Genomic DNA, 19,835 nt, shown 5'->3' on the forward strand with positions numbered 1-19,835 from the left:
AGCCCGTCTGGGAAAAGGAGGGGCGGCCGGGGGGTGGGGGTGCAGAAGAAGAGAGAACGAGTCAGGATTCCTGCTCCAAACCCAGTGACCCGTGTTGGTAAGGGAGCAGATGTCGGGTGGGTGGGAAGAGGAAGGCCCATGGATCGGGACACTGTTCTACTGTTCTGGGGGCGCCTGTGTTGCGGTGTGGAGGCCAGCTGGGAGCTGTTTCCCCCCCCCCCCTCCCCAGCTAGTCAGAAGCCACGGGAGAGCTGGGCGGGGGTATGGGGCCAGGATGACGGGAGGGGGAGACAGTTAACGTAAAAGCAATTCTAATGCGAAGCATCTCTCCTAAGTTTCTTTGCACAAATCTTTTTTTCGCAGTAACTTCATTGCAGTGTTAATGCAAGCCTACTTGTGACAATAATAAAGCTCATTATCATTAAATAACTCCCTCAGGACTGACCCTCCGATGATTCAGCGCTCCCTCGGTTCTGCATCGCAGCGTCATGTTATTTACAGGGAATTAAATTCGACACGGAGGAGCTGACTGAGTAACGGAGTGGATTTACGCCTGACGCCTCTTTCTCACACTCCCCCCTCCTCCGCAACTCTTTCTCTCTCTCTCCCGGAATGATAAAAGTCTTGAATCTGCACCCGGAGCAGTGCCTGCGACCCGCGGCACGACGGTTCCTCTGTCCCCCTCCGCGCACGGCCAGGCTCACTCTCGCGGCCGATTTCAAACTCGCACTTCAGATCCGGCTACGCACACGGGGAGTAACATTCAGGTTCCCCCCCCCCCCCCCCCCCCCCAAAAACAAAATGTGCTGGGGCTGCGGTGAAAATGCCAAACCGAGAAATCTCCTAGGAGAACCCGCAGCCTGCCTGGAACGTGCGACTATCCCGCCGCCTTTCACACGAATACAAGGGCAACCGGTCAGTCTCGATACCAAAGGAAGAGATTTGGATGAAGATCTGGCAACAAGACAGCAAACTTTTTCTGCAGCACCGAAGGATTTCCCCTCTGCCAGCTGACTGTCCGATTTAGTGGAGGGTCACTTTTTTATGCCGGAAGGCTTACTTTTTAAGTGCCAACGTTTTCCTGCACCCCCCTCCCTCCCATGTCACAAAAGGAGGCAATGCAGTCCCCGACTCACCCCACGTCAGTGACAGCAGCAGGAACGCAAACCCAACTCCAGCCCGTGGCTCGGGCGCTAACTCCGTCATTCTGGGGATTTTAACAAAGTCGAGGGCCGGAACTTGGAGCCTTCAACATTATCGTCTTGCTCGGGCTGCTGGCTTGTCCGGGGCGGCGGGCGTTTGGCCGCTCTCTTTTAGTTTCTAAGTCGGGGTTTGTAAAGCTCAGGGATTCCTTTGCCCCTTCCCTCCCTCCCGCTCGCTGTCCCGAGTCCGACTGCCCACAGAGGAGGAGGACTCCCCCCCCCCTCTGTTTCTTATTGTTTACCCTCCATTCAGAGTCTGTCAAAAGACGGACACTGATATATGTGAGGGGGAAGGCGTAGGGGGAATAATCTCACAGGGCTGGACAATTGATTGGCCAATTACTGGGTAAAAATTGATTGGGACCAGGGAGCGGTTAACTGAATGTTAAACTCTCAAAAGCTCCGCTGATGCGATAAGTGGGAAATAAAACAAGTGCACAATTTCGAGGGGGAGGGGGGAGAAATAAACACCCCCCCCAAGTGTCTTTTATTCAGAGGACACTGAAAGAACGTGGTTCGAGATCAGTAACTGGGGATGATGATAACAAGCTCATTCATCCCCAACGCAAAGGGTCTCCTGATAAGCAGGTCCTTAATTAGTGAAAGCACGTGGAACGGGTTGCAGGAACGGTAACGGTGCGATGCCTTGCGTCTGTCGGCAACTGACTTTGATTAGTTTCCAGGCGCGAGCGGGCGTCAGTTTTGGAATCAGGAAAACACACACGTACGGCTGTTCAGTTTATTTATGCTCGCACCCTACCCCCAGGGTCTTACTGTAAGAAAGGACTTCATCAAACAATAAATCCTTCTTTTTCTTCTCCATTCCATGGAAATCAGTACAAGTGGCCTCGACTAACACTGGAGCCTCGCTCAAGTGGCTCTTCAATGGCAACTACAACATGCACCTATAGGGTGCCCACCATAGTTGGAGCCAGCCCAAGATGCTTCACAAGAGGGCTAGCACGCAGAGTTTGACACCGAGCCCTGCGGGTGACCAAAAGCTCGCTCCAACAGGCAAAGTTTTAAGCGGCGTCGTAAAGAAGGACTCGCAGCGACGGTGGGGGAGGGCAGCCGAGGGCTCAGACAGCTGGAGGCACTGCCGGCAATGGTGGAACGATAGGAATCAGGGATGAGCAACATTCATCCAGACGGCGGGTGTTGGCAGGCCATTCGACTGTGGAGGCCGGGACTGTTGGTCCCACCCCCAGCCACCTTGCCCGACGCCAACAGTCGCAGTCACGCACACATTCCCACAGGGCGGCCCGGCAGCGGAGTGGTTAGCACTGCTGCCTCACGGTGCCGAGGACCCGGGTTCGATCCCAGCCTTGGGTCACTGTCCGAGCGGAGTTTGCACATTCTCCCCGTGTCTGCGTGGTTTCGCCCCCACAACCCAAAAGATGTGCAGGGCAGGTGGATTGGCTGCGCTAAATTGCCCCTTAATTTGGAAAAAAAAGAATTGGGTACTCTAAATTTATTTTTAAAAGTTTAACATTCCCACACACCCCCACAAAGAACAAAGAAATGTACAGCACAGGAACAGGCCCTTCGGCCCTCCGAGCCCGTGCCGACCATGCTGCCCAACTAAACTACAATCTTCTACACTTCCTGGGTCCGTATCCCTCTATTCCCATCCTATTCATGTATTTGTCAAGATGCCCCTTAAATGTCCCTATCGTCCCTGCTTCCACCACCTCCTCCGGCAGCGAGTTCCAGGCACCCACTACCGTCTGTGTAAAAAAAACTTGCCTCGTACATCTACTCTAAACCTTGCCTTCTCACCTTAAACCTATGCCCCCGAGTAATTGACCCCTCTACCCCGGGGAAAAGCCTCGGACTATCCACTCTGTCTATGCCCCTCATAATTTTGTAGACCTCTATCAGGTCGCCCCTCAACCTCCTTTGTTCCACAGTCGCTAACACACTCTCACATAACGGGATACACACCGTCACACATGTACAGACACTCTCACACATTGTGGCGGATTTCTGCGGGTTCAAGTCCCACGCCATTCCGGACTGGCATTCTGCTGAGCAGGGATTGGCTGCTGTGTTTGCACAAGAGAACACACAGTGCAGAAGGAGGCCATTCGGCCCATCGAGTCTGCACTGACCCACTTAAGCCCTCATTTCCATTCTATCCCCTTAACCCCTCCTAACCTTTTCTGGTCACGAAGGGCAATTTATCATGGCCAATCTACCTGACCTGCACGTCTTTGGACTGTGGGAGGAAACCGGAGCACCCGGAGGAAACCCACGCAGACACAGGGGAGGACGTGCAGACTCCGCACAGACAGTGATCCAGCGGGGAATCAAACCTGGGACCCTGGCGCGGTGAAGCCACAGTGCTAACCGCTGTGCTACCCGGTGTTTCCTACATTAAGCAGGGACGATACGTTTGCTTTGTTAAAAAAGGTCCTTTTTCGCCTATGAAACACTTTGGGACATGCAGAGGTGGTGAAAGGCGCTACAGGAACGTAACTCCCCTTTCTCCCCCCAATTAGGAAATTAGGTTAGGTTGAGACGGAGCGATAAAGGGAACAATCGAGTGTAAGGAATGCGAGCGCTTCCCTTTCAGCTGCAAAACTTTTCCTTTCAGCAAGAAATCAGCGTGGTCTCCCAATCGGGATTGTTCGTGCCTTTTGGCGTGAAAGCAGCTGAAGTCAAAGAGGAAAACCTTGGTAACGGAGGTTACAATGCGGGAGGGAGGAGGAGGGGAGGGAGGGCAGCAGCAGCGGTACCTCATCCCATTAGCTGGGTAATGGCCCCAGCGGTGACGGAGGGCAAAGATCACAGCTCATGTAACCGGCCACTGAGGGGCCCCCGAGCCCTCTCGAGGCGAGTTACTTTGTCCCTTTTGTGTTTGGAGACACAGGGAGATGACACTCTTGCGGCGAGATCCCATTTATCCTGGTCACATCTGGCATGGCTGGAACTCAGGGGCAGAGAGTTTGGTATCGATTGGAGTTGGGAGGGAGGGGGAGGGGGGTGGGGTGACCTCCATTCAACCACAGCGACTGCCAATTGTCCTCCGACGCCTTTCTAACAAACTCCTCCAACGTTGCAGCGATGTGGCCAACGGCCTGCACAGGCCCAGCACCATTTAGTCTGGCAAAGTTCCCAGGACACTCTCAGCAGATTGATACCGAGGCCCACAAGGAGGGCAGGTCCTGTATTTAGAAACTGCCGTAACCCCTGGTCAGGGAGATGAGTTTCGGAGTGCCTTATAGGGGGGGGGGGGGGGATTCCTGAGCGTAGGCCCAGGCAACGGAATGGCGGCATGATTACAACCCAGGATGCCAAAGAGGAGGTTACAGAGATAGGGAGGAGGTGTAGGGGCTGGAGGAGGTTACAGAGATAGGGAGGGGGTGTAGGGGCTGAAGGAGGTTACAGAGATAGGGAGGGGGTGTAGGGGCTGGAGGAGGTTACAGAGATAGGGAGGGGGTGTCGGGGCTGGAGGAGGTTACAGAGATAGGGAGGGGGTGTAGGGGGCTGGAGGAGGTCACAGTGATAGGGAGGGGGTGTAGGGGCTGGAGGAGGTTACAGAGATAGGGAGGGGGTGTAGGAGATTACAGGGATAGGGAGGGGTGTAGGGGCTGGAGGAGGTTACAGAGATAGGGAGGGGGTGTCGGGGCTGGAGGAGGTTACAGAGATAGGGAGGGGGTGTAGGGGCTGGAGGAGGTTACAGAGATAGGGAGTGGGTGTGGGGGCTGGAGGGGGTTACAGAGATAGGGAGGGGGTGTAGGGGCTGGAGGTGGTTACAGAGATAGGGAGGGGGTGTGGGGGCTGGAGGAGGTTACAGAGATAGGGAGGGGGTGTAGGGGCTGGAGGTGGTTACAGAGATAGGGAGGGGGTGTAGAGGCTGGAGGAGGTTACAGAGATAGGGAGTGGGTGTAGGGGCTGGAGGAGGTTACAGGGATAGGGAGGGGGTGTAGGGGCTGGAGGAGGTTACAGGGATAGGGAGGGGGTATAGGGGCTGGAGGAGGTTACAGAGAGAGGGAGGGGATGTAGGGGCTGGAGGAGGTTACAGAGATAGGGAGGGGGTGTAGGAGGTTACAGAGATAGGGAGGGGGTGTAGGTGCTGGAGGAGGTTACAGGGATAGGGAGGGGTGTAGCGGCTGGAGGAATGGAAGAGTGTAGCAGCTGGAGGAGGTTAAAGAGATAGGAAGGGGTGTATGGGACTGGAGGAGGTTACGGAGATAGGGAGGGGGGCAGGGGCTGGAGGAGGTTACAGAGATAGGGAGGGCTGTAGCGACTGGAGGAGGTTAAAGAGATAGGGAAGGGGTGTAGGGGCTGGAGGAGGTTACAGAGATAGGGAGGGGGTGCAGGGACAGGAGGAGGTTACAGAGATAGGGTGGGGGGTGTAGGGGCTGGAGGAGTTTACAGAGATAGGGAGGGGGTGCAGGGACAGGAGGAGGTTACAGAGATAGGGAGGGGTGTAGCGGCTGGAGGAAGGGAAGAGTGTAGCTTCTGGAGGAGGTTAAAGAGATAGGGAGGGGCGTATGGGACTGGAGGAGGTTATGGAGATAGGGAGGGGGGCAGGGGCTGGAGGAGGTTACAGAGATAGGGAGGGGGTGTAGGGGCTGGAGGAGGTCACAGAGATAGGGAGGGGGTGTAGGGGCTGGAGGAGTTTACAGAGATAGGGAGGGGGTGTAGGGACTGGAGGAGGTTACAGAGATATGGAGGGGTTGTAGGGGCTGGAGGAGGTTACAGAGATAGGCAGGGGGTGTAGGGGCTGGAGGAGGTTAGAGATAGGGAGGGGGTGTAGGGGCTGGAGGTTACAGCCCCTACACCCCCTCCCTATCTCTGTAACCTCCTCCAGCCCCTACATCCCCTCCCTATCTCGGTAACCTCCTCCAGCCCCTACACCCCCTCCATATCTCTGTAACCTTCTCGAGCTCCGACACCCCCTCCCTATCAATGTAACCTCCTCCAGCCCCTACACCCCCTCCCTATCCATGTAACCTCCTCCAGCCTCTAAACCCCCTCCCTATCTCTGTAACCTCCTCCAGCCCCTACACCCCCTCCCTATCCCTGTAACCACCTCCAGCCACTACACCTCCTCCAACCTCTCCACCTCCTCCAGCACCTCCACCCCCTACGTCCCCTCCCTATCTCTGTAACCTCCTCCAGCCCCTACACCCCCTCCCTCTCTCTGTAATCTCCTCCAGCCCCTACACCCCCTCCCTATCTCTGTAACCTCCTCCAGCCTCTACACCCCCTCCCTATCTCTGTAACCTCCTCCAGCCTCTACACCCCCTCCCTATCCCTGTAACCTCCTCCAGCCTCTACACCCCCTCCCTATCTCTGTAACCACCACCAGCCCCGACACCCCCTCCCTATCTCTGGAACCTCCTCCAGCCCCTACACCCCCTCCCCATCTCTGTAACCTCCTCCAGCCCCTACACCCACTCCCTATCTCTGAAACCTCCTCCAGCCCCTACACCCCCTCCAGCCCCTACCTCAGTAACCTCCTCCTGCCCCTACACCCCCTCCCTATAACCTCCTCCAGCTCCTACACCCCCTCCCTATCTCTGTAACTTCCTCCAGCCTCTACACCCCCTCCCCATCTCTGTAACCTCCTCCAGCCCCTACACCCCTTCCCTATCTCTGTAACCTTCTCCAGCTCCTACACCTCCTCCAGCCCCTACACCCCCTCCCTATCTCTGTAACCTCCTCCAGCCACTACACCCCCTCCCTATCCCTGTAACCTCCTCCAGCCCCCTTCACCCCCTCCCCATCTCTGTAACCTCCTCCAGCCCCTACACCCCCTCCCTATCTCTGTAACCTCCTCCAGCCCCTACCTATCTCTGTAACCTCCTCCAGCGCCTACACCCCCTCCCTATCTCTGTAACCTCCTCCAGCCCCCTACACCCCTCCCAACGTCACCCCACCCTCTTACTCCACAAACCAAAATATACCCCCCTGGCTCATTTGTTGCCTGCCCCCGACACAATGGGCCACACAAAGTGAGCAGCAGCCAGTTCCTCACAAGCGAGTCCCTGATCTGGGAGGCGCTACCTGAAAGACGAAGGCATGCAGATTCAGGAGAGAATTGGATACAGCTGAAACGTGTTTGCAGTGGGTTGGGGAATGAGCAGGGCGAACGGGGCAGTTCCAGTTAACAACTGGCTCAGACACAAGGGGGAAACAGCCTCCTCCCGCGCTCGGTGAAGCTCTGCTGCTGCTCGCTGTCCAAATCTGAAGAGGTCCCGCCTGGCCTCTGCCGATTATGTCCTCCATTGAGCTCAGTCCGTTAGCAGAGGAGGGTTTGAAGGCTCTCTAGCTCACACACAGTTGTCATTGGTTGAGGCACTGCCTGCATACGATCCGCCAACCAGAAACTGCCCGGCTCTGCCAGTGGGCAGTGGGTTTCTTTACCCTGCCTCAGATCAGGGGCTGATGGAGATGTCAGCAATCGCCACCCCCGTGGGCTAGGAGGGAAGGACCTGTGGGGAAGAGAAGCCATTCGTAGCGGCCTGCACTGGGCACAGAAGCACCGAGACAGTCTTTAGGCTCAGAGATCAGGGCCTGTATTCCAGCAGAAAGGGGAATGAAGAGACAGAACACAGATGGTTTTGTATTTCACACCAATTTCCAATTTAATTCCAATACTCTCACAGATTTATATAGTTTCCACCCCCCCACCACGAAAGGAATTACACACATGCAGTGCAGAGGCCTATCTTGTGATGTTTTGAAGCTCTCGATCCCACAGTGAGCGTCAAACAGGAACGGGCAGCTGCTGGAGGTTGTGCCGGCGCACAAGATGCCCGGCTGTCGGTTTCTGAGGGTCCACACGTTCCTCTGGCTGGGGTGGGGTTGAGGTGATCCGGTTAACTTGGTGATCAGTGTTACAGAGCGAGAATCTCCCCAACTCCCAGGACAGGTACAGCACGGGGTTAGATACAGAGTAAAGCTCCCTCTACACTGTCCCCATCAAACACTCCCAGGACAGGTACAGCACGGGGTTAGATACAGAGTAAAGCTCCCTCTACACTGTCCCCATCAAACACTCCCAGGACAGGTACAGCACGGGGTTAGATACAGAGTAAAGCTCCCTCTACACTGTCCCCATCAAACACTCCCAGGACAGGTACAGCACGGGGTTAGATACAGAGTAAAGCTCCCTCTACACTGTCCCCATCAAACACTCCCAGGACAGGTACAGCACGGGGTTAGATACAGAGTAAAGCTCCCTCTACACTGTCCCCATCAAACACTCCCCGGACAGGTACAGCACAGGGTTGGATACAGAGTAAAGCTCCCTCTACACTGTCCCCATCAAACACTCCCAGGACAGGTACAGCACGGGGTTAGATACAAACAGAGGCGCTGCTGTTACATACACTATTCACTCACCCTTCCCACCCTGACATACTTCACTCCCCATAACAGCTATTTAGTGAAATTGTAATGAGACATGGACTCCGGTCAGTTCACCTGCGCCTGTTACAACTGCAGGGCAGGAATGGGAGTGCAGGCGCAGGGAGGCTGGATTGAGAAGAACATTGCTGCTTCAACACTAGCACTCTGACTGCGGCTGTCTTCGTTCACTCACTGCTCGTCCAATTGGAACTGACGACAGAGTTCAGTGCATTTCTGGTAAACAAACACACACAACTGCGTTAGTAACAGGCGATCGAGAGGCAGCTTCCTCCTCAACATCGAGATGGGGCAATCCCAACCGTCCTTTGTTAGCCCACACAATTCATTTACCCCGACCAGGCAAGACCACAGCCCTCATGCCCTTATCCCACTTCCACCCGGACCCCAATACCACCCATCCGCCCACCATCCAAACCCTCTTTCCCACCTCTTACCCAGTCTCCAGACAGCAGAGGGGCCCAGAGTTGCTGTTAATTAGTTGAGAGTGACTGTTTTGTTTCTCCCCGGGTCTGCGTGGGTCTCACCCCCACAACCCAAACATGTGCAGGTAGCTGGACTGGCCACGCTAAGTTGCCCCTTAATAAAAAACAAAGAAAGGATTGCCGTTTTGTGTCCCTGAAGTTGACCTACCTGCCATCGCTTTGAGTGCTCATCCCGCAGTCCTGCTAAGGCCTTGACCCTGTCCCTGCCCTGGGTCACAGACCGGGCCAGAGCCGCATTTTCATCCTTCGCCCTTTCAAGCTTCAGACGCACGTATTCGCGATGCTTGAGCAGGTACGGCACCAGGTGTCTCTTTATGTCCGCGTCGGGGGAGCCTGTGGGACGCCTGCAAAATTCAGTAACAGTGGCTTTGCTAAGAAGCAATCAGAGCCTGCAGACACCACCCACACACAGACAAAAAGCCCCATTAATTCCAAAACACAAGGACATAGAATTATCCATTTTGCATCGTCATATCCTTCTCACCATATCGCCTCCTACCTTTAACCCAGTGGGTCACTGGACAGTGATCAAGAGCAGGAACCCTGGCTGATTTCCCCTCTCTCTCTAACCCAGGGATCACTGGACAGTGACCAGGAGCAGCCCTGGCTGATTTCCCCTCTCTCTCTCTAACCCAGGGATGACTGGACAGTGATCAGGAGCAGGAACCCTGGCTGATTTCCCCTCTCTCTCTAACCCAGGGATCACTGGACAGTGATCAGGAGCAGGAACCCTGGCTGATTTCCCCTCTCTCTCTCTAACCCAGGGATGACTGGACAGTGATCAGGAGCAGGAACCCTGGCTGATTTCCTCTCTCTCTAACCCAGGGATCACCGGACAGTGATCAGGAGCAGGAACTCTGGCTGATTTCCCCCTCTCTCGAACCCAGGGATCACTGGACAGTGATCAGGAGCAGGAACCCTGGCTGATTTCCCCCCCTCTCGCTCTAACCCAGGGATCACTGGACAGTGATCAGGAACCCTGGCTGATTTCCCCTCTCTCTCTAACCCAGGGATCACTGGACAGTGATCAGGATCAGGAACGCTGGCTGATTTCCTCTCTCTCTCTCTAACCCAGGGATCACTGGACAGTGATCAGGATCAGGAACGCTGGCTGATTTCCCCCCTCTCTCTAACCCAGGGATCACTGGGCAGTGATCAGGAGCAGGAACGCTGGCTGATTTCCCCTCTCTCTCTCTAACCCAGGGATCACTGGACAGTGATCAGGAGCAGGAACCCTGGCTGATTTCCCCCCCTCTCGCTCTAACCCAGGGATCACTGGACAGTGATCAGGATCAGGAACGCTGGCTGATTTCCCCCCTCTCTCTAACCCAGGGGTCACTGGACAGTGATCAGGAGCAGGAATCCTGGCTGATTTCCCCTCTCTCTTAACCAGGGATCACTGGAGAGTGATCAGGAGCAGGAACTCTGGCTGATTTCCCCCTCTCTCTAACCCAGGGATCACTGGATAGTGATCAGGAGCAGGAACCCTGGCTGATTTCCCCCCCTCTCGCTCTAACCCAGGGATCACTGGACAGTGATCAGGAACCCTGGCTGATTTCCCCTCTCTCTCTAACCCAGGGATCACTGGACAGTGATCAGGATCAGGAACGCTGGCTGATTTCCCCACTCTCTCTAACCCAGGGGTCACTGGACAGTGATCAGGAGCAGGAACGCTGGCTGATTTCCCCCCTCTCTCTCTAACCCAGGGATCACTGGGCAGTGATCAGGAGCAGGAACGCTGGCTGATTTCCCCTCTCTCTCTCTAACCCAGGGATCACTGGACAGTGATCAGGAGCAGGAACCCTGGCTGATTTCCCCTCTCGCTAACCCAGGGATCACTGGACAGTGATCAGGAGCAGGAACCCTGGCTGATTTCCCCTCTCTCTAACCCAGGGATCACTGGGCAGTGATCAGGAGCAGGAACCCTGGCTGATTTCCCCTCTCTCTCTAACCCAGAGGGCAGTGAAACCTCAGGAAGAAGCCCCTAGCAAGTTGTCACCTTATTCAGAATAATTTCAGGCGCCTCCTTACCATGCAGGCTCCGAACGTGCTTCAGATTCTTGCTCCATCTTATCCAGCTTAGGGAGTGCTCGTTCAAACTGCCCATGTTCGGAAATCTCACTGACCTCTGCCTGTGGTGTGGATGGAGGAGAGGGTTCAGCGTGAAATTCCAAGCACTAAGTTTATTATTTAGCTCAATGTTCAGAAACCTCAACCTCAGAGAATGAAAATGCTGCAGAACAGACTTGTTAAAAATGGGGACAACAACCTGAAATCGTCATCAAACTAGATTAAACACCGAGACACGAGGAAATATTAGAGACACGGCCAAAAAGGCACACTTTAAAGAAGGAGGGGAGGAGAGGTTTAGGGAGGGAACTCCAGAGCTTAGGGACCCCAAGCAGCTGGTGACACGGCCGTCAATGGCGGAGAGATGGAAATTGGGAATGCGCACGAGAATAGAATTGGAGACGGTAAGCAGAGAGCCTGGTTCGACTGGGGTTGTTTTCCTCAGGGAATACAGATGGGGTGGATGGGAATGTTTCCCCTGAGCAGAGGTGACTGTAACCATGGGGCATAGATTTAAGGTAAGGGGCAGGAAGCTTAGAGATTTGAGGAAACATCTTTTCACCCAGAGGGAAGGTGGGAACCTGGAACTCGCTGCCTGATGTGCACTGGAGATGCCACAGCAGACAAGGCTATGGACCGAGTCCTGGAAAATGGGATTAGGTTAGATAGGTGTTTGATGGCCAGCACAGACACAATGCGCTGAAGGGTCTCTTTCTGTGCTGTGAAAACTCTGATTCTAAACGCAGGGAACTCAGAGGGGTCGTCGAGGATTCATACAAACAGAAAACACAGGAGCAGGAGGCCATAAGACATAGGAGCAGAATTAGGCCACTCGGCCCATCGAGTCTGCTCCGCCATTTAATCATGGCTGATACTTTTCTCATCCCCATTCTCCCCATAACCCCTGATCCCCTTATTAATCAAGAACCCCTCTATCTCTGTCTTAAAGACACTCAGTGAATTGGTCTCTACAGCCTTCTGCGGCAAAGAGTTCCACAGATTCACCACCCTCTGGCTAAAGAAATTCCTCCTCATCTCTGTTTTAAAGGATCGTCCCTTTAGTCTGAGATGGTGTCCTCTGGTTCTAGTCTCTCCTACAAGTGGAAACATCCTCTCCACGTCCACTCTATCCAGGCCTCGCAGTATCCTGTAAGTTTCAATAAGATCCCCTCTCATCCTTCTAAACTCCAACAGACCCAGAGTCCTCAACTGTTCCTCATACGACAAGTTCTTCATTCCAGGGATCATTCTTGTGAACCTCCTCTGAACCCTTTCCAAGGCCGGCACATCCTTCCTTAGATACGGGGCCCAAAACCGCTCACAACACTCCAAATGGGGTCTGACCAGAGCCTTCTACAGCTTCAGAAATACATCCCTGGTCTTGTATTCTAGCCCTCTCGACATGAATGCTAACATTGCATTTGCCTTCATAACTGCCGACTGAACCAGCACGTTAACCTTAAGAGAATCGTGAACAAGGACTCCCAAGTCCCTTTGTGCTTCTGATTTCCGAAGCATTTCCCCATTTAGAAAATAGTCTGTGCCTAAATTCCTCCTTCCAAAGTGCATAACCTCACACTTTTTCACATTGTATTTCATCTGCCACTTCATTGCCCACTCTCCTAGCCTGTCCAGGTCTGACTGCAGCCCCCCTGCTTCCTCAATACTCCCCGTCCCTCTACAGATCTTTGTATCATCTGCAAACTTAGCAACAGTGCCTTCAAGATCATTAATGAATATTGTGAAAAGTTGTGGTCCCAGCACAGACCCCTGAGGCACACCACTAGTCACCGGCTGCCATCCTGAAAAATACCTTTATCCCCACTCTCTGCCTTCTGCCAGTCAGCCAATCCTCTATCCGTGCCAGGATCTTACCCTAACACCATGGGCTCTTAACTTATTCAACAGTCTCCTATGCGGCACCTTGTCAAAGGCCTTCTGGAAATCTAAATATATCACGTCCACTGGTTCTCCTGTGTCTAACTTGCCTGTTACCTCTTGCTTGTGGCCATTCTGCCCTTCGAGCCTGCTCCGCCATTCATGATAATCATCCAACTCAATAGCCTAATTCTGCTCCCCCCCAGATCCTTTGATCCCCTTCGCCCCAGTGCTACAACTAACGGCTTGTTCAAACCATACAATGTTTTGGCTTCAACTACTTCCTGTGGTAACGAATTCCACAGGTTCACCACTCTCTGGGTGAAGAAATTTCTTCTCATCTCTGTCCGACATGGTCTACCCCGTAGCCTCAGACTGTGACCCCTGGTTCTGGACACCCCCACCATCGGGAACATCCTTCCTGCATCTACCCTGTCCAGTCCTGTTAGAATTTATTTGTTTAAAAAAAAAAAAAAGTGGTTTAGTTAGACTTTCAGAAGGATTTCAACATGGTCTCACGTAGCAGATTACTATGTAAAGTTAAAGTGCTTGGGCCGATTAGTGGCAAATGGAATGTAATCTAGATAAATGTGAGGTGTTACCCTCGGGCAGAACAAGGTAAGGGAATACAGGATAAACGGCAGGACCCTGGGAAGCACCGAGGATCAGAGGGACCTTAGTGTGCAGGTACACCCGTCCCTTAAGGTAGCAGGGCAGGTGAATTAAGTGGTTAAGAAGTCCTATGGCGGCGCAGCACGGTGACACAGTGGTTAGCACTGCAGCCCCACGGTGCCGAAGTCCCAGGTTCAATCCCGGCCCTGGGTCACTGTCTGTGTGGAGTTTGCACATTCTCGCAGTGTCTGCGTGGGTCTCACCCCCACAACCCAAACAGTGTAGGTGGATTGGTCATGCTAAATTGCCCCTTAATTGGAAAAAAAATAATCGGGTACTCTAAATTTATTATTAAAAAAAAAAAAATGATTTGGAAAAAATGAAAGCCTATGGTATACTTGCCTTTATTAGCCAAGTCAGAGTTGAAGATCAGAGTGGTCATGCTGGAACTGTATAAAATGTTGGTTGGGCCACAGATCATAGAATTTTGGAAGGAGAAATGGAAGCATAGACTATTTTCTAAATGGGAAGGTGCTCAGGAAATCAGAAGCACAAAGGGACTTGGGAGTCCTTGTTCACGATTCTCTTCAGGTTAACGAGCAGGTTCAGTCGGCAGTTAAGAAGGCAAATGCAATGTTAGCATTAATGTCGAGAGGGCTAGAATACAAGACCAGGGATGTACCTCTGAGGCTGTACAAGGCTCTGGTCAGACCCCATTTGGAGTATTGTGAACAGTTTTGGGCCCCGTATCTAAGGAAGGATGTGCTGGCCTTGGAAAGGGTCCAGAGGAGGTTCACAAGAATGATCCCTGGAATGAAGAGCTTGTCGTGCGAGGAACGGTTGTGGACTTTGGGTCTGTACTCGTTGGAGTTTAGAAGATATGGGGGGGATCTTATTGAAACTTACAGGATACTGCGTGGTCTGGATAGGGTGGTCGTGGAGAGGATGTTTCCACTTGTAGGAAAAACTAGAACCGGAGGACTCAATCTCAGACTAAAGGGACTATCCTTTAAAACAGAGATGGGGAGGAATTTCTTCAGCCAGAAGGTGGTGAATCTGTGGAACTCTTTGCCGCCGAAGGCTGTGGAGACCAAATCACTGAGTGTCTTTGAGACAGAGATAGATAGGTTCTTGATTAATAAGGGATCAGGGGTTATGGGGAGAAAGCAGGGGAATGGGGATGAGAAAATATCAGCCATGATTGAATGGTACAGCAGACTCGATGGGCCGAGTGGCCTAATTCTGCTCCTGTGTCTTATGGTCTAATTTACAGTGCAGGAGGCCATTCAAGTCTGCACCAGCCCTTGGAAAGAGCGCAGCCATCCTATCCCCATAACCCAGTAGCCCCTCCTAACCCTTTTTGAACACTAAATTTAGGATTAGCATGGCCAATCCACCTAACCTACACATCTTTGAACTTGGGAGGAAACCGGAGCACCCGGAGGAAACCCACGCAGACTCCGCACAGACAGTGACCCAAGCTGGCAATCGAACCCGGGACCCTGGAGCTGTGAAGCAACTGCGCTAACCACTGTGTTACCGGGCTGCCCCACAGCTAGAGTATTGTATGCAGTTCTGGAATCCACATTACAGGAGGGATGTGATAGCACTGGAAAGGGTGCAGAGGAGATTTACCAGGATGTTGTATGGGCTCTGGAGAGTTTTAGTTATGAGAGAGATTGGAAAGACTGGGGTTGTTTTCCTTGGAGCAGAGGAGACTGAGGGGGGACATGATTGAGATGTATAAAATTATGATAGAGTAGACAGGAAGAAACTTCTCCCCTTAGTGGAGGGATCAATAGCCAGGGGGCAGAGATTTAAGGTAAAGGGCAGGAGATTTTTCATAGAATTATAGAATTAACAGCACAGAAGGAGGCTACCCGACCCATCGAGTCTGCACCGGCCCCTGAAAATAGAACCCCTCACCGCCACCCCATAACCCAATCCCCACCTAACCCCTTTTGAACACTCCGGGCAATTTAGCATGGCCAATCCACCTAACCTGCACATATTTGGACTGTGGGAGGAAACCGGAGCGCCCGGAGGAAATCCACGCAGACACGGGGAGGACGTGCAGACTCCGCACAGACAGTGACCCAAGCCGGGAATCGAACCTGGGACCCTGGAGCTGTGAACCAACTGTGCTACCGTCCTGCCCCTAAGAGGCAGTTTAGAGGGGATGGAAGGAAAAACCTTTTCACACAGAGGGTGGTGGGAGTCTGGAACTCGCTGCCTGAAAGGGTGGTGGAGGCAGAAATCTCATAACATTTAAGAAGTATTTAGATGTGCACTTGTGATGCCAGGGCAGACAAGGCTACGGGACAAGTGCTGGAAAATGGGATGAGGATAGAGAGGGGGGGGGGTTTGACCGGCGTAGATGCGACGTGTCGAAGGGCCTTTTCTGTGCTGGAAGACCCCTATTTATTAATCAATGAACCCGAACCCGCACAATCTGACAGCAGCCGGGAATTTGTAACAGACAGGCCTCTTCGTTGCTCACCTGAATAGATCTCTGGAGCTCGGTGATGAGCTGTTGGTACAGTCCACGCATGAACCGCTCCCCCATAATCTTGTAGACGGGTTTATAGCACTCGGAAAACCTCTCAAAGCTGCAGGAGGGAGGAAAAACAGAATACGTCCACAATTAGCAAAACACACCCCAGCAGGCCACCGTCAGATGCAGAGACTGAGTGAACTGGAGTCGCCCGTCACTGTCATCAGGCCGTCTACAGTCAACTAACCGCCTGTTTTGGGACATTGAGGCGCCCAAATAGCTCAAGAAGGGTACACAGCTGCTCCCACCTGCCTTGAACGTAAGAAATTGTTATATGAAATGAAAAATGCTTATTGTCACGAGTAGGCTTCAACGAAGTTACTGTGAAAAGCCCCTAGTCGCCACATTCCGGCACCTGTTCGGGGAGGCTGGTACGGGAATCGAACTGTGCTGCTGGCCGGCCTTGGTCTGCTGTAATAGCCAGCGATTTAGCCCAGTGAGCTAAACCAGCCCTAAAATATATATTTTGTTGTAGTAATGTTATTGGAAACCATGGGTTCAAATACATATAGGCAGTATGTCTGCGAAAGCTGTGATTAAGGAGTCGTAAAGGTTAGGATATCGTTGATTTTAACGGTTTACTGCTTTACAGAGAGATGGCTAACGGAACTTTGTTAATGATTTTGCAGATTCTTTGGGCCGTAGATAATTAATCAGCGATTCAGTTTACTCCTAGCTAAGCAGATCAGGGGGCATGTTAGTGGGATCCAATGATATAAATACTAGAAGGAGCCAGGTCTGACTGTAATTCTGAGAGGATTGGAGTGTGGCAAGACGGAAGGGGTTTTAGGACGTTCCTGAAAGGGTCTGCCCTCTGTCCGAATAGAATTTGGGGTCTGGTCCAGGATTCTAACATTATACATTCAGACATTCAAGTTTCATTCGTCAGCAACATCGCCGTGAGCTCTCATTGCGAGTGTGCTGAGGGAGCGCTGCACTGTCAGAGGGTCAGTGCTGAGGGAGCGCCGCACTGTCAGAGGGTCAGTGCTGAGGGAGCGCTGCACTGTCAGAGGGTCAGTGCTGAGGGAGCGCCGCACTGTCAGAGGGTCAGTGCTGAGGGAGCGCTGCACTGTCAGAGGGTCAGTACTGAGGGAGTGCCGCACTGTCAGAGGGTCAGTACTGAGGGAGCGCCGCACTGTCAGAGGGTCAGTACTGAGGGAGTGCTGCACTGTCAGAGGGTCAGTACTGAGGGAGTGCCGCACTGTCGGTGGGTCAGCACTGAGGGAGCGCCGCACTGTCAGAGGGTCAGTACTGAGGGAGCGCTGCACTGTCAGAGGGTCAGTACTGAGGGAGTGCTGCACTGTCAGAGGGTCAGTACTGAGGGAGTGCCGCACTGTCGGTGGGTCAGTACTGAGGGAGCGCCGCACTGTCAGAGGGTGAGTACTGAGGGAGTGCCGCACTGTCAGAGGGTCAGTACTGAGGGAGTGCTGCACTGTCAGAGAGTCAGTACTGAGGGAGTGCCGCACTGTCAGAGGGTCAGGACTGAGGCAGTGCCGCACTGTCAGAATGTCAAAACTGAGGGAGTGCCGCACTGTCAGAGGGTCAGGACTGAGGGAGTGCAGCACTGTCAGTGGGTCAGTACTGAGGTAGCGCCGCACTGTCAGGGGGTCAGTACTGAGGGAGCGCCGCACTGTCAGAGGGTCAGTACTGAGGGAGTGCTGCATTGTCAGAGGGTCAGTACTGAGGGAATGCTGCACTGTCAGTGGGTCAGTACTGAGGGAGTGCTGCACTGTCAGAGGGTCAGTACTGAGGGAGCGCCGCACTGTCAGTGGGTCAGTACTGAGGGAGTGCTGCACTGTCAGAGGGTCAGTACTGAGGGAGCGCCGCACTGCCAGAGGGTCAGTACTGAGGGAGTGCTGCACTGTCAGAGGGTCAGTACTGAGGGAGCGCCGCACTGTGGGAGGGTCAGTACTGAGGGAGTGCCGCACTGTCAGAGGGTCAGTACTGAGCGAGCGCCGCACTGTCAGAGGGTCAGTACTGAGGGAGTGCCGCACTGTCAGAGGGTCAGTACTGAGGGAGCGCCGCACTGTCAAAGGGTCAGTACTGAGGGAGTGCTGCACTGTCAGAGGGTCAGTACAAGGGAGTGCTGCACTGTCAGAGGGTCAGTACTGAGGGAGTGTCGCACTGTCAGAGGTTCAGTACTGAGGGAGTGCCGCACTGTCAGAGGGTCAGCACTGAGGGAGTGCCGCACTGTCAGAGGGTCAGTACTGAGGGAGTGCTGCACTGTCAGAGGGTCAGTGCTGAGGGAGCGCCGCACTGTGGGAGGGTCAGTACTGAGGGAGCGCCGCACTGTCGGAGGGTCAGTACTGATGGAGTGCTGCACTGTCAGAGGGTCAGTGCTGAGGGAGTGCCGCACTGTCAGAGGGTCAGTACTGAGGGAGTGCCGCACTGTCAGAGGGTCAGTACTGAGGGAGTGCCGCACTGTCAGAGGGTCAGTACTGAGGGAGTGCCGCACTGTCAGGGGGTCAGTGCTGAGGGAGCGCCGCACTGTCAGGGGGTCAGTACTGAGGGAGTGTCGCACTGTCAGAGGCTCAGTACTGAGGGAGTGCCGCACTGTCAGAGGGTCAGTACTGAGGGAGTGCCGCACTGTGGGAGGGTCAGTACTGAGGGAGCGCCGCACTGTGGGAGGGTCAGTACTGAGGGAGTGCCGCACTGTCAGAGGGTCAGTACTGAGGGAGTGCCACACTGTCAGAGGGTCAGTAGTGAGGGAGCGCCGCACTGTCAGAGGGTCAGTACTGAGGGAGTGCCGCACGGTCGGACGGTCAGTACTGAGGGAGCGCCGCACTGTCAGAGGGTCAGTACTGAGGGAGTGCTGCACTGTCAGAGGGTCAGTACTGAGGGAGCGCCGCACTGTCAGAGGGTCAGTACTGAGGGAGTGCCGCACTGTCAGAGGGTCAGTACTGAGGGAGTGCTGCACTGTCAGAGAGTCAGTACTGAGGGAGTGCTGCACTGTCAGAGAGTCAGTACTGAGGGAGTGCTGCACTGTCAGAGGGTCAGTACTGAGGGAGTGCTGCACTGCCACAGGGTCAGTACTGAGTGAGTGCCGCACTGTCAGAGAGTCAGTACTGAGGGAGTGCCGCACGATCAGAGGGTTAGTACTGAGGGAGTGCTGCACTGTCAGAGGGTCAGTTCTGAGGGAGTGCTGCACTGTCAGAGGGTCAGTACTGAGGGAGTGCCGCACTGTCAGAGGGTCAGTACTGAGGGAGTGCCGCACTGTCAGAGGGTCAGTACTGAGGGAGCGCCGCACTGTCAGAGGGTCAGTACTGAGGGGGCTCCGCTCTGTGGGAGGGTCAGTACTGAGGGAGTGCTGCACTGTCAGAGGGTCAGTACTGAGGGAGTGCTGCACTGCCACAGGGTCAGTACAGAGGGAGTGCTGCACTGTCAGAGTGTCAGTACTGAGGGAGTACCGCACTGTCAGAGTGTCAGTACTGAGGGAGCGCCGCACTGTCAGAGGGTCAGTACTGAGGGAGTGCCGCACTGTCAGAGGGTCAGTACTGAGGGAGTGCTGCACTGCCACAGGGTCAGTACTGAGGGAGTGCTGCACTGTCAGAGGGTCAGTACTGAGGGAGTGCCGCACTGTCAGAGGGTCAGTACTGAGGGAGCGCCGCACTGTCAGAGGGCCAGTACTGAGGGAGTGCCGCACTGTCAGAG

General features: G+C 54.0%; 2 protein-coding genes across 2 annotated transcripts in view; both read right to left on the reverse strand.

Annotated features, from left to right (window-relative positions):
• LOC140403010 (immunoglobulin superfamily DCC subclass member 3) overlaps positions 1-1,391 on the reverse strand; it is a 127,047-nt gene extending 125,656 nt beyond the window's left edge. The window contains 1 exon segment of the mRNA XM_072490666.1: positions 1,137-1,391. Coding sequence (XP_072346767.1) covers positions 1,137-1,206 — 70 coding nt within the window. The 5' untranslated portion in view covers positions 1,207-1,391.
• A 6,384-nt stretch (positions 1,392-7,775) lies between these two features.
• pmf1 (polyamine modulated factor 1) overlaps positions 7,776-19,835 on the reverse strand; it is a 48,105-nt gene continuing 36,045 nt past the window's right edge. The window contains exons 2-5 of the mRNA XM_072490667.1: positions 16,131-16,239; positions 11,102-11,202; positions 9,219-9,414; positions 7,776-8,801 (exon numbers count right to left, since the gene is read on the reverse strand). Coding sequence (XP_072346768.1) covers positions 8,757-8,801; positions 9,219-9,414; positions 11,102-11,202; positions 16,131-16,239 — 451 coding nt within the window. The 3' untranslated portion in view covers positions 7,776-8,756. The remainder of the gene's footprint in view (positions 8,802-9,218; positions 9,415-11,101; positions 11,203-16,130; positions 16,240-19,835) is intronic.

Source organism: Scyliorhinus torazame, chromosome 26 (genome assembly GCF_047496885.1).
Source record: "Scyliorhinus torazame isolate Kashiwa2021f chromosome 26, sScyTor2.1, whole genome shotgun sequence".
In the NCBI taxonomy this organism is placed as follows: Eukaryota; Metazoa; Chordata; class Chondrichthyes; order Carcharhiniformes; family Scyliorhinidae; genus Scyliorhinus; species Scyliorhinus torazame.